Here is a 14358-nt window from a genome sequence, read left to right on the forward strand (position 1 = left end):
CAAAAACATCCTGAAAACTGCCAAAAAACCCCAAGAAATCCCCCCAAAAATCTCAGAATTCAAAAAAAACCCCAAACCCCCCCAAAAACCCCTCAAAACACCAAAAAAAACACAAAAAAACCCCAAAAAATCCCTCAACCTCTGCCAAAAAAACCAAAAACTCCCCAAAACTCCCCAAAAAATCCTCAATCCCCCCCAAAAACTCCAAATTCCCCCCGAAACCCCCAAAATCCCCCAAAAACCCCAAAAAATCCAAAAAACCCAAAAAAAACCCCCAAATCCCCCATAAAAACCCCAAAAATCCCTCAAACTCCCCCAAAAATCAAAAAAAAAACCCTGAAAAAACCTCAATACCCAAAAACCCCCAAAAAACCCCAAAATTATGAACCCCCCCCAATAGCCCCCCCAATAAACCCCAAAAGGACCAAAAAAACCCCAAAAGCCCCAAGAAACCCTCCCAAAACCCAAAACATATCCCCAAACCCCCCCCAAAAAACCCAAAAAAGACCCTAAAAATCCCAAAAAAACACAAAAACTCCCAAAATCCCCCAAAATTTTCCCAAAACTGCCAAAAAAACCCCAAAAAACCCTTTCAAACCCTTGCAAAAACCCCAGAAAAATCCCCCAAAAAAACCTCCAAAAATGCCTAAAAAAATCCCAAAAACCCCTTAAAAAAAAAACAAACCAAAACCCCCCAAAAAATCCCCAAAATCCCTAAAAAAAAACCCCAAACCCCAAAAAATCCCGTAAACCCCTGAAACCCCCCAAAGAAATTCCCAAAAACCCCCCAAAAAAGGCCCCAAACTCCCCGAAAAGTGCCCCCAAAAATCCCCAAGAAATCCCCAAAAAATCCTCAAAAAGTCCCCCAAAAAATCCCCAAAAAATAAAAAAAAAAATCCCAAAAAATCCCCAAGAACCCCAAACCCCAAAAATCCCTCCAAAACCCCCCAAAAACCTCTCAAAAGCCCCTCCAAAAAAATCCCAAAAAATCCCCCAAAAAACCCCAAAAAAATCCCCTCAAAACCCCCTCCAAAAAATCCCAAAAAAACCCCAAAACCCCCAAAAAACTCTCAAAACCCTCTCCAAAAAACCCCAAAACCCCAAAACCCCACAAAAATCCCAAAAAACCCCCAAAACCCCCCAAAACCCCCTCAACCCTCCCCCCAAAATTCCTAAAAAATCACAAAAAGATCCTCAAAAACCCCTCAAAACTTCTCCAAAAAATCCCTAAAAAATCCCAAAAAATCCTCAAAAACTTCTCCAAACCCCGTCCAAAAAATCCCAAAAAACCCCAAAAAACTCCTCCAAACCCCCTCCAAAAAATCCCCAAAAAATCCCAAAAAATCCCTAAAAGAACCCCCAAAACTCCCCCAAAAACCCCTCAAAACCCTCTCCAAAAAATCCCGCCAAAAAATCCCCAAAAAACCCCAAAACCCCAAAACCCCCAAAACCTCCCAAAAAACCCTCAAAACCCCCCAATAAAATCCCAAAAAAAACCCTGAAAAACCCCAACAACTTCTCAGAACCCTCTCCAAAAAATCCCAAAAAAATCCCCCAAAAACCCCCAAAACCCCAAAAAATCCCCCCAAACCCCCTCAAAACCCTCTCCAAAACCCCCCAGAAAAATTCCCCAAAACCCCCAAAGGCATCCCCCAAAAAACCCCAAAAAACCCCAAAAATCCCTCAAAACCCCCTCCAAAAAAATCCCAAAAAATCCCCAAAAAACCCCAAAACCTCCAAAAACCCCAAAAACCCCTAAAAAACCCCAAAACCCCCAAATATCCCCCCGATGGCGGCGTTGGCCTCGTCCCTGATCCGGCAGCGCCGCGGCGGCCCCCGGGACGCGCCCGCCCCGCGCGCTTCGGGCCCCGCGCGCGCCCCCGCGGCCGCTCGGCCGCCATCGCTGTGCCAGCGGCAGCTGCGCCGCCTCGTGGCCAAAGTGCGGGACTGCGGCCGCGGGCGGCGCCCCAGGGAGAAACCGCCCGGTGAGGAACGGGGATTTTGGGGTTTTGAGGGGAATTTTTTTGGGTTTATTTGGGTTTTTTTTTTAAGGATTTTTTGGGAATTTTTGGGGGTGGTTTTGGGGGGTTTTTGGGAATTTTTTTGGATTTTTTGGGAATTTTTTTGGGAATTTTTTGGGGGGTTTTCGGGATTTTTTGGGGAATTTTTAGGGGTTTTTTGGGGGTTTTTGAGGGTTTTTTTGGGATTTTTTGGGGAATGTTTAGGGATTTTTTCGGATTTTTTTGGGGATTTTTTTGGGATTTTTTCGGGGTTTTTATGGGAATTTTTTAGGAATTTTGGGGTTTTTTTTTTTTTTTTGATTTTTTAGGGTTTTTATTGGGGATTTTTTGGAGATTTTTTGGGAATTTTTAGGGTTTTTTTGGGGGGTTTTTGGGGATTTCTGGGGATTTTTTGGGGAATTTTTTGGGATTCTTTGGGGTTTTTATTGGATTTTTTAGGGATATTTTGGGGGGTTTTGGGGGATTTTTTGGGCTTTTTTTTGGGGATATTTTTGGAGTTTTTTGGGATTTTTTGGGACTTTTTTGGGAATTTTTTGAGGTTTCTTTGGGAGTTTTTGGGGATTTTTTGGGAATTTTTTGGGAATTTTTTGGGTGGATTTCCCCTATTTTGGGCACTAATTTTTGGGATAAATTCCGGTGTTTTGGGCACTAATTTTGGGGTAAATTCTCCTATTTTTGGGCACTAATTTTGGGGTAAATTCCCGTGTTTTTGGGTGTTAATTTTGGGGTGAAATTCCCCTATTTTTGGGTGTTTTTTGGGGGGTAAATTCCCCTATTTTGGGGTGTTAATTTTGGGGTAAATCCCGCTGTTTTCGGCACTAATTTTGGGGTAAATTCCGGTGGTTTTGGGCACTAATTTTGGGGTGAATTCCTGTGGTTTTGGGTATTAATTTTGGGCACTAATTTTGGGATGATTTCCCCTATTTTGGGCACTATTTTTGGGGTAAATTCTGGTGGTTTTTGGCATTAATTTTGGGGTAAATTCCCGTGTTTTTGGGGTGTTAATTTTGGGATAAATTCCGGTGGTTTTGGCACTATTTTTGGGGTAAATTCCCGTATTTTTGGGTGTTAATTTTGGGTGAAATTCCCCTATTTTTTGGCACTAATTTTGGGGTAAATTCCCATGTTTTTGGGGTATTTAACTTGAGGTGATTTCCGTATTTTTGGGTGTTAATTTTGGGGTAAATTCGGGTGATTTTGGCACTAATTTTGGGGTAAATTCCCCTATTTTTGGGCACTAATTTTGGGTGAAATTCTCCTATTTTTGGGCACTATTTTTGGGGTAGATTCCGGTATTTTTGGGCACTAATTTTGGGGTAAATTCCCGTGGTTTTGGGTGTTAATTTGGGGTAAATTCCCGTGTTTTCGGCATTAATTTTGTGGTAAATTCCTGTATTTTTGGGTACTAATTTTGGGATAAATTCCCCTATTTTTGGGCACTAATTTGGGGATAAATTCAGGTGATTTTGGCACTAATTTTGGGCTAAAATCCCGTATTTTCGGCGCAGAGCCGCAGCTGCGCGGGGCGGTGGCGCGGCTCCGGGGCGGTCACGGCCATTTCCTGCAGATGGGCCCCGACGGGCGCCTGGAGGGGACCCGCGAGGAGCCGGGCCCGGCCAGTGAGTCTTACTGGTTTATACTGGTTTATACTGGTTTGTACTGGTTTATACTGGTTATACTGGTTATACTGGTTATACTGGGTTATACTGGTTATACTGGTTTGGGATGGGCGCCTGGAGGGGACCCGCGAGGAGCCCGGCCCGGCCAGTGAGTTTTATACTGGTTTATACTGGTTTATACTGGTTTATACTGGTTATACTGGTTTATACTGGTTTATACTGGTTTTTACTGGTTTTTCTCCCCCTCCCAGCCCTCTTTAACCTGATCCCGGTCGGGCTCTGCGTCGTGGCCGATTGGGGTTACTGGTTCATACTGGTTTATACTGGTTTATACTGGTTTTTATGGGGTTTTTACCATTTTTTACTGGTTTTTACCATTTTTTACCATTTTTTACTGGTTTATACTGGTTTATACTGGTTTTTACTGGTATTTTCCCCCTCGCAGCCCTCTTTAACCTGATCCCGGTCGGGCTCCAGGTCATAGCCAATTGGGGTTACTGGTTCATACTGGTTTTTACTGGTTTATACTGGTTTTTATGGGTTTTTTACCATTTTTTACCGGTTTTTACCATTTTTTACTGTTTTTTACTGGTTTATACTGGTTTTTACTGGTTTTTCTCCCCCTCGCAGCCCTCTTTAACCTGATCCCGGTGGGGCTCCGCGTCGTGGCCGATTGGGGTTACTGGTTTATACTGGTTTATACTGGTTTATACTGGTTTATATGGGTTTTTTACCATTTTTTACTGGTTTTTTACCGTTTTTTACAGTTTTTTACCGGTTTATACTGGTTTATACTGGTTTATACTGGTTTTTACTGGTTTTTCCCCCCTCCCAGCCCTCTTTAACCTGATCCCGGTCGGGCTCCGCGTCGTGGCCGATTGGGGTTACTGGTTTTTACTGGTTTATACTGGTTTTTATGGGTTTTTTACCATTTTTTACCATTTTTACTGGTTTTTACTGGTTTATACTGGTTTATACTGGTTTTTACTGGTTTTTCCCCCTTCCCAGCGCTGTTTAACCTGATCCCGGTGGGGCTCCGTGTCGTGGCCGATTGGGGTTACTGGTTTATACTGGTTTATACTGGTTTTTATGGGTTTTTTACCATTTTTTACTGGTTTTTACCAGTTTTTACTGGTTTTTACTGGTTTTTACTGGTTTTTACTGGTTTATACTGGTATTTTCCCCTCCCCAGCCCTCTTTAACCTGATCCCGGTGGGGCTCCGCGTCGTGGCCGATTGGGGTTACTGGTTTATACTGGTTTATACTGGTTTTTATGGTTTTTTTACCACTTTTTACCATTTTTTACCATTTTTTACTGGTTTTTACTGGTTTTTACTGGTTTTTACTGGTTTTTACTGGTATTTTTCACCCTCCCAGCCCTCTTTAACCTGATCCCAGTGGGGCTCCGCGTCGTGGCCAATTGGGGTTACTGGTTTTTACTGGTTTATACTGGTTTATACTGGTTTTTACTGGTTTATACTGGTTTTTACTGGTATTTTCTCCCTCCCAGCCCTCTTTAACCTGATCCCGGTGGGGCTCCGCGTCGTGGCTGATTGGGGTTACTGGTTTATACTGGTTTATACTGGTTTATACCATTTTTTACCATTTTTTACTGGTTTTTACTGGTTTTTACCATTTTTTACTGGTTTATACTGGTTTTTACTGGTTTTTCCCCCTCTCCCAGCACTGTTTAACCTGATCCCGGTGGGGCTCCACGTCGTGGCCGATTGGGGTTACTGGTTTTTACTGGTTTATACTGGTTTATACTGGTTTTTATGGGTTTTTTACCATTTTTTACTGGTTTTTACAATTTTTTACTGTTTTTTACCATTTTTTACTGGTTTATACTGGTTTTTACTGGTATTTTCCCCCTCCCCAGCACTGTTTAACCTGATCCCGGTGGGGCTCCGCGTCGTGGCCGATTGGGGTTACTGGTTTATACTGGTTTATACTGGTTTTTATGGGTTTTTTACCATTTTTTAGCATTTTTTACCATTTTTTACCATTTTTTACTGGTTTATACTGGTTTTTACTGGTTTTTACTGGTTTTTACTGGTTTTTACTGGTTTTTACTGGTTTTTCCCCCTCTCCCAGCCCTCTTTAACCTGATCCCGGTGGGGCTCCGCGTCGTGGCCATCCAGGGCACCCGCGCCGGTCGTTACGTGGCCATGAACGGCGCCGGCCTCGTCTACACCTCCGTGAGTGCCCCAAAATCCCCCAAGTTCACCCCAAAAAATCCAACCTGAAAATCCTCAAAAATTCCCCCAAAAAAACCACAAAATCCACCCCGAAATCTGCCCCGAAAACGGCAAAATCCACCCAAAATAAAAAAAGAAAACCCAAATCCGCCCCAAAATCCCAAAATCCACCACAAAAAACATCATAAAAAACCCGAAATCTACCCCAAAACCCCCAAAATCCACCCAAAATTGAGAAAAAAAAGAAATCCACCCCAAAATCCCAAAAATTCCAAAAGTCCCCCAAATCCCCCCCAAAATCCCAAAATCCACCCCAAAATCTACCCCAAAACCCCCCAAAATCCACCCCAGAATTTAAAAAAAAAAACAAATCCACCCCAAAATCCCAAAAATACCCCAAAACCCCAAAATCCACCCCAAAATCCCAAATATCCCCAAAATCCACCCCCAAAATCCACCCCAAAATCCCAAAATCCGACCTAAAAATCCAAAAATCCCAAAATCCACCTCAAAATCCCAAAAATCCCCCAAAACCCCAACACCTACCCCAAAACCCCCAAAATCCACCAAAAATTAAAAAAAAGAACCCAAATCCCCCCCAAAATCCCCGAAATTCCCCAAATCCAATCCCAAAATCCCAAAAATTCCCCAAAACCCCAAAATCCACCCCAAAACCCCTCAAAAAAACCCAAAAATCCCCCAAATCCACCCCAAAACCCCCAAATCCACCCCAAAAATCTGACCTAAAAACCCAAAATCCCAAAATCCACCCCAAAATCCCAAAAATCCCCTAAATCCAATCCCAAAATCCCACAAATCCCAAAAATCTCCCAAATCCAACCCCAAAATCCCCAAAATCCCCCAAAATCCCCCAAATCCACCCCAAAATCCCAAAATCCACCCCAAAAATCCAACCTAAAAACCCCAAAAACCTCAAAATCCCCCCAAAATCTGAAATTCACTCCAAAATCCCAAAATCCCAATTAAAAAATCCCAAAATTTACCCCAAAAAACCCAAAATCCACCCCAAAAATGTCCAAATTCCCCCCAAAACCCATCCTGGGACCCCCCAAAAATGCCCCCAGGTGTGCCCAGGTGTGCCCAGGTGTGCCCAGGTGTATCTCAGGTGTGTCTCAGGTGTGCCCAGGTGTATCTCAGGTGTACTCAGGTGTATCCCAGGTGTGCCCAGGTGTGCCCAGGTGTGCCCAGGTGTATCCCAGGTGTGCCCAGGTGTATCCCAGGTGTATCCCAGGTGCCCCCAGCTGTATCTCAGGTGTGCCCAGGTGTACCTGTTTGTACCCAGGTGTGCCCAGGTGTATCTCAGGTGTGCCCAGGTGTGCCCAGGTAACCCAGGTGTGCCCACAGGTGCATTTTACCCCCGAGTGCCGGTTCAAGGAGTGCCCTGGGTGTCCCTGGGGTGTATCTCAGGTGTACCCAGCTCTATCTCAGCTATGCCCAGGTGTGCCCAGGTGTGCCCAGGTGTGCCCAGGTATGCCCAGGTGTGCCCAGGTAACTCAGGTGTGCCCACAGGTACATTTTACCCCTGAGTGCCGCTTCAAGGAGTGCCCTGGGTGTCCCTGGGGTGTGCCCGGCTCTATCTCAGGTGTACTCAGGTGTATCTCAGGTGTGCCCGGCTCTATCTCAGGTGTACCTGGTTGTACCCAGGTGTATCTCAGGTGTGCCCAGGTGTACCTGGTTGTACCCAACTCTATCCCAGGTGTATCTCAGGTGTGCCCAGGTGTGCCCAGGTAACCCAGGTGTGCCCACAGGTACATTTCACCGCCGAGTGCCGGTTCAAGGAGTGCCCTGGGTGTATCCTGGGTGTATGTGGCTCTATCCCAGGTGTACCCAGTTGTACCCAGGTGTATCCCAAGTGTGCTCAGGTGTATCTCAGGTGTATCTCAGGTGTGCCCAGGTAACCCCGGTGCCCCCGCAGGTGCACTTCACCGCCGAGTGCCGCTTCAAGGAGTGCCCTGGGTGTCCCTGGGGTGTATGTGGCTCTATCTCAGGTGTATCCAGCTCAATCCCAGGTGTGCCCAGGTGTGCCCAGGTAACCCAGGTGTGCCCACAGGTGCATTTTACCCCCGAGTGCCGGTTCAAGGAGTGCCCTGGGTGTATCCCAGGTGTACCTGGCTGTATCTCAGGTGTGCCCAGGTGTGCCCAGGTGTGCCCAGGTGTGCCCAGGTAACCCCGGTGCCCCCCCAGGTACATTTCACCGCCGAGTGCCGCTTCAAGGAGTGCCCTGGGTGTATCCCGGGTGTACCCAGCTCTATCCCAGCTGTACCCAGGTGTACTCAGGTGTATCCCAGGTGTGCCCAGGTGTGCCCAGGTAACTCAGGTGCCCCCACAGGTGCACTTCACCGCCGAGTGCCGGTTCAAGGAGTGCCCTGGGTGTATCTCAGATGTACCTGGCTGTATCTAAGGTGTATCCCAGGTGTGCCCAGGTGTGCCCAGGTAACCCAGGTGTGCCCAGGTAACCCTGGTGCCCCCACAGGTGCACTTCACCCCCGAGTGCCGGTTCAAGGAGTGCCCTGGGTGTATCTCAGGTGTACCTGGCTGTATCTCAGGTGTACCCAGGTGTGCCCAGGTGTGCCCAGGTGTATCCCAGCTCTATCTCAGGTGTGCCCAGGTGTGCCCAGGTGTGCCCAGGTAACTCAGGTGCCCCCCCAGGTGCACTTCACCCCCGAGTGCCGGTTCAAGGAGTGCCCTGGGTGTCCCTGGGGTGTATCCCAGTTGTACCCAGGTGTACCTGGTTGTACCCAGGTATATCTCAGGTGTGCCCAGGTGTGCCCAGGTGTGCCCAGGTGTGCCCAGGTAACCCAGGTGTACTCCCCCAGGTACACTTCACCCCCGAGTGCCGCTTCAAGGAGTGCCCTGGGTGTATCCCAGTTGTCCCTGGTTGTACCCAGCTCTATCTCAGGTGTGCCCAGGTGTGCCCAGGTGTGCCCAGGTAACTCAGGTGTGCCCACAGGTGCACTTCACCCCCGAGTGCCGGTTCAAGGAGTGCCCTGGGTGTCCCTGGGGTGTGCCATGTGGCTCTATCCCAGGTGTGCCCAGGTGTGCCCAGGTGTGCCCAGGTGTGCCCAGGTAACCCAGGTGTGCCCGCAGGTACATTTTACCCCCGAGTGCCGCTTCAAGGAGTGCCCTGGGTGTCCTTGGGGTGTATCCCAGTTGTACCCGGCTCTATCCCAGGTGTACCTGGCTGTATCTAAAGTGTATCCCAGGTGTGCCCAGGTGTATCTCAGGTGTGCCCAGGTGTGCCCATCTCACCCAGGTGTGCCCGCAGGTGCACTTCACCCCCGAGTGCCGCTTCAAGGAGTGCCTGGGGTGTATTCCAGGTGTACTCAGCTGTATCTCAGGTGTACCTGGGTGTACCCAACTCTATCCCAGGTGTGCCCAGGTGTGCCCAGGTGTGCCCAGGTGTGCCCAGGTGTGCCAATCTCACCCAGGTGTGCCCACAGGTCCATTTTACCCCCGAGTGCCGCTTCAAGGAGTGCCCTGGGTGTCCCTGGGGTGTATCCCGGGTGTACCCGGCTCTATCCCAGGTGTACCTGGCTGTATCTAAGGTATGCCCAGGTGTGCCCAGGTGTGCCCAGGTGTGCCCAGGTAACTCAGGTGCCCCCACAGGTGCACTTCACCCCCGAGTGCCGCTTCAAGGAGTGCCCTGGGTGTCCCTGGGGTGTGCCCGGCTCTATCCCAGCTGTACTCAGGTGTATCCCAGGTGTATCTCAGGTGTGCCCAGGTAACCCAGGTGCCCCCACAGGTACATTTCACCCCCGAGTGCCGCTTCAAGGAGTGCCCTGGGTGTATCCCAGGTGTACCCAGGTGTATCTCAGCTATGCCCAGGTGTGCCCAGGTGTGCCCAGGTAACTCAGGTACCCCCACAGGTACATTTTACCCCCGAGTGCCGGTTCAAGGAGTGCCCTGGGTGTCCCTGGGGTGTGTGTGGCTCTATCCCAGGTGTACTCAGGTGTATCCCAGGTGTGCCCAGGTGTGCCCAGGTAACCCAGGTGTGCCCACAGGTACATTTCACCGCCGAGTGCCGGTTCAAGGAGTGCCCTGGGTGTATCCCAGGTGTATCCCAGGTGTGCCCAGGTGTATCCCAGCTGTACTCAGGTGTATCTCAGGTGTGCCCAGGTGTGCCCAGGTGTGCCCAGGTGTGCCCAGGTGTGCCCAGGTGTGCCCAGGTAACTCAGGTGTGCCCACAGGTGCATTTCACCGCCGAGTGCCGGTTCAAGGAGTGCCCTGGGTGTATCTCAGGTGTACTCAGGTTTATCCCAGTTGTACCCAGGTGTGCTCAGGTGTATCCCAGGTGTGCCCAGGTGTGCCCAGCTGTGCCCAGGTGTGCCCAGGTGTGCCCAGGTAACTCAGGTGTGCCCACAGGTACATTTTACCCCCGAGTGCCGGTTCAAGGAGTGCCCTGGGTGTATCTCAGGTGTATCCCAGTTGTACCTGGCTCTATCCCAGGTGTACCTGGCTCTATCTCAGGTGTGCCCAGGTGTGCCCAGGTGTGCCCAGGTGTGCCCAGGTGTGCCCAGGTGACTCAGGTGTGCCCACAGGTACACTTCACCCCCGAGTGCCGCTTCAAGGAGTGCCCTGGGTGTCCTTGGGGCATACCCAGGTGTATCCCAGCTCTATCCCAGCTGTGCCCAGGTGTGCCCAGGTGTGCCCAGGTGTGCCCAGGTGTGCCAATCTCACCCAGGTGTGCCCGCAGGTGCACTTCACCCCCGAGTGCCGCTTCAAGGACTGCCCTGGGTGTATCTCAGGTGTGCCCAGGTGTATCCCAGTTGTACCTGGTTGTACCCAGCTCAATCCCAGGTGTGCCCAGGTGTATCCCAGGTGTGCCCAGGTGTGCCCAGGTGTGCCCAGGTGTGCCCATCTCACCCATGTGTGCCCACAGGTGCACTTCACCGCCGAGTGCCGGTTCAAGGAGTGCGTGTTCCAGAGCTCGCACGTGCTCTACGCCTCGGCGCTGTACCGGCAGCGCCGCTCGGGCCGCGCCTGGTACCTGGGGCTGGACCGGCACGGCCGCCCCATGGCCGGGCCCCGCGTGCGCAAGGACAAGGCGGCCGCGCACTTCCTGCCCCAGCTGCTCGAGGGTGAGAAAAACACGAAATTTGGGGTTTGGAGCAAAAAATTTGGGGAATTTGACCCAAAATTTGGGGGTTTAGGGTATAAAAAATGGGGTTTGGGGCATAAAAATGGAGGATTTGGGATCGAAAATAGGAGATCTGGGATCGAAAATTAGGGATTAGGGACAGAAAATTTGGGATTTGAACCCAAAATTGGGATCAGAGATCCAAAATTTGGGAATTCGACCCAAAATTCGGGGAGCGGAAACCAAAAAATCTGGGGTTTGGGGCATAAAAAATGAAGTTTGGAAAGCAAAAATTGGGGACTTGGAACGAAAATTTGGGGCTTGGGACCCAAAATTTGGGATCACGGAGCCAATATTTGGGGATTTGGACACAAAAATCAGGGATTGGGGACCAAAAAATTGGGATTTGAGGTCAAAAATTTGGGGGTTTGGGACCAAAAATCGTGGATTTGGGAGCAAAAATTGGGGTTCAGGAAGCAAAAATCGTGGATTTGGGACCCAAAAATTGGGATCAGGGACTCAAAATTTGGGGTTTGGGACCCAAAATTCGGGATCAGGGATCGAAAATTTGGGGAACTTAACCCAAAAATTGGGGGTTTAGGGTATAAAAATTGGGGTTTGGGGCATAAAAAATGGAGTTCGGAAAGCAAATATTGGGGTTTTGGGACCCAAAAATTGGAGATTTCGGACCCAAATTTTGGAATCAGGGACCCAAAATTTGGGGATTTGGACACCAAATTTGGGATCAGGGACTCAAAATTTGGGGATTTGAACCCAAAAATCGGGGAATTCGACCCAAAATTTGGGGATTTGAGGTCAAAAATTTGGGGTTTTGGGGCATAAAGTTTGAGGATTTGGGACTGAAAATTGGAGATCAGGGACCGAAAATTGAGGTTTGGGACCTAAAATTGGGGACTTGGAACCAAAATTTGGAGTTTGGGACCCAAAAATTGGGATCAGGGATCCAAAATTTGGAGATTTGGACACAAAATTTGGGGGTTGGGACCCAAAATTTGGGATCAGGGACCCAAAATTGGGGTGAAATTTGGGGGTGAATTTTGGGGGGATTTGGGGGGGTGAATTTTGGGGTGATTTTTGGGAATTTTGGGGTGAATTTTGGGGGAGTTTGGGGAGAATTTTGGGGGGATTTGGGTGAAATTTGGGGTGAATTTTGGGGGGATTTGGGTGAATTTTGGGGTGAATTTTGGGGTGAATTTTGGGGTGAATTTTGGGGTGATTTGAGTGAAATTTTGGGATGAATTTTGGGGTGATTTTGGGTGAATTTTGGGGTGAATTTTGGGGATTTTCTCTCCGCAGTGGCGCTGTACCGGGAGCCGTCCCTGCACGAGGTGGAGGAGCCCCCCGGGACCCCTCCCCCACCCGGGACCCCTCCCCCACCCCCCGATGACCTCTGACCTCGCCTGTGACCTTTGACCTCGGAGCGACCCCGACCTCTCCAAGAAATGAAAACCTGCACTGAAAAATCCCCCCAAAAAGCTGAAAAAAGCCAAAAATCCCTCAAAAAAAAATCCCCCAAAAGCTGAAAAAAACCTCAAAAATCCCTCCTGAAAAATCCCAGAATTGCCGCCCAAAAAACCCCAAAAAATCCCATTAAAAAAACCCAAAAATCCCTCCCAAAAAATCCACAAAAATCCACAGAAGAAACCCAAAAATCCCTCCCGGAAAACCCCAAAAAATCCTGGAAAAAATCCCCAAATTCTCTCCCAAAAAAACCCAAAATAATCCCTCAAAGAATCCCCAAATTCTCTCCCAAAAAATCCAGAAATCCATGGAAGAAACCCAAAAAATCCCTCCTGAAAAAAACCAAAAAAATCCCTCAAAAAACCCCAAAATTTCCTCCTGAAAAATCCCCAAAAATCCACGGAAGAAACCCAAAAATCCCTCCTGAAAAACCCCAAATAATCCTGGAAAAAATCCCCAAATTCTCTCCCAAAAAAATCCCTCAAAAAACCCCAAAATTTCCTCCCGAAAAATCCCCCAAAAATCCACAGAAGAAACCCAAAAATCCCTCCTGAAAAAAACCCAAAATTCCCCTCAAAAAAACCCCAAAAAACCCCCAAAAATCCCCCAAAAATCCCCTAAAAAATCCCCAAAAATCCCCCCAAAAAACCTGCACTGAGACCCTCTGGGGGGACACCAAAAACCCCCAAAAACCCCCGAAAAAATCCCCAAAAAAATCCCAAAATTCCCCCAAAAATTCCCCCTCGGCCACGTGGGGACCCGAGCCCCCCCCACAAGCCACGCCCCCTTTCTGTGACCACGCCCCTTTCCCTTTGGCCACGCCCCTTTTCTATGACCCCTCACTGTGCAAGCCCCGCCCCCAGAGCAATAAGCCCCGCCCCCAGAGCAATAAGCCACGCCCCCAGAGCAATAAGCCCCGCCCCCTCGGCGAGGCCCCGCCCCTTTCTCCGCATGATTGACAGCTCGATCCCAATAAAAACCAGTTTGTACCGGTTCCAACCGCCCCGGGCTCGTTTTTGGGTCAATTTGGGGGTTTTTGGGTCCATTTCGGAAATTTTTGGGGTCGGGGTTGGGATTTGTGGGTCAATTTTGGGGTTTTCGGGGTTAATTTTGGGTTTTTTGGGGTTAATTTTGGGTTTTCCGGATCAATTTTTTGATTTTTCGGATCAATTTGGGGATTTATTTGGTTCAATTTTGGGGATTTTTTGGTTCAGTTTTCGGGGTTTTGGTTCGATTTTGGCTTTTTTTGGTGGAATTTTGGAATTTTGGGGGTTTGGGGTCAATTTTGGAATTTTTGGTTCAATTTTGGGGACTTTGGGTAAATTTTTGGTTTTTTTAGTTCAATTTTGGAAGTTTTTCATTCGATTTTGGGGTTGGGGGATTTTTGGGTGAATTTTGGAATTTTTAGTTCAATTTAAAAATTTTTAGCTCAATTTTGGCATTTTTAGTTCAATTTTGGAAGTTTTTCGTTCGATTTTGGGTTTGGGGGTTTTTTGGTTCAATTTTGGCATTTTTAGTCCAATTTTGTTACTTTTTAGCCCAATTTTGATCTTTTTTAGTTCAATTTTTGGGTTTTATTTCAATTTTGAAATTTTTAGTCCAACTTTGGACTTTTTTAGTTCAATTTTTGGGTTTTATTTCAATTTTGGAATTTTTAGTCCAATTTTGTTCTTTTTTACCTCAATTTTGCACTTTTTTAGTTCAATTTTCGGGTTTTATTTCAAATTTGGAATTGTTAGTCCAAGTTTATTATTTTTAGTTCAACTTTGGACTTTTTTAGTCCAATTTTGTTACTTTTTACCTCAATTTTGGACTTTTTCAGTTCAATTCTTGGGTTTTATTTCCATTTTGGATTTTTTAGTCCAATTTTGTCATTCTTAATTCAATTTTGTACTTTTTTAGTTCAATTTTGGAATTTTTAGCTCAATTTTGGACTTTTT

General features: G+C 47.8%; 1 protein-coding gene across 1 annotated transcript; it reads left to right on the top strand.

The window, feature by feature from the left end:
- The first annotated feature begins 1764 nt into the window (after positions 1 to 1764).
- On the top strand, positions 1765 to 13412 carry FGF11 (fibroblast growth factor 11). The gene is made up of 5 exons (XM_072920575.1): positions 1765 to 1985; positions 3530 to 3640; positions 5735 to 5838; positions 10739 to 10937; positions 12254 to 13412. The coding sequence occupies exons 1-5, from the start codon at positions 1790 to 1792 to the stop codon at positions 12349 to 12351; spliced, it is 708 nt and encodes a 235-aa protein (XP_072776676.1). The 5' UTR covers positions 1765 to 1789; the 3' UTR covers positions 12352 to 13412.
- Positions 13413 to 14358: the final 946 nt, after the last annotated feature.

The sequence above is a fragment of the Taeniopygia guttata genome, chromosome 32 (assembly GCF_048771995.1).
Source record: "Taeniopygia guttata chromosome 32, bTaeGut7.mat, whole genome shotgun sequence".
NCBI lineage: Eukaryota > Metazoa > Chordata > Aves > Passeriformes > Estrildidae > Taeniopygia > Taeniopygia guttata.

Bases quoted from the DNA above. Each gene is read 5' to 3' on its own strand.
- FGF11 (XM_072920575.1), top strand. From the start codon at position 1,790: ATGGCGGCGTTGGCCTCGTCCCTGATCCGGCAGCGCCGCGGCGGCCCC. The intron at 3,641-5,734 runs GTGAGTCTTACT...CCCCTCTCCCAG, and splicing joins CGAGGAGCCGGGCCCGGCCA to CCCTCTTTAACCTGATCCCG. The intron at 10,938-12,253 runs GTGAGAAAAACA...TTCTCTCCGCAG, and splicing joins CCTGCCCCAGCTGCTCGAGG to TGGCGCTGTACCGGGAGCCG.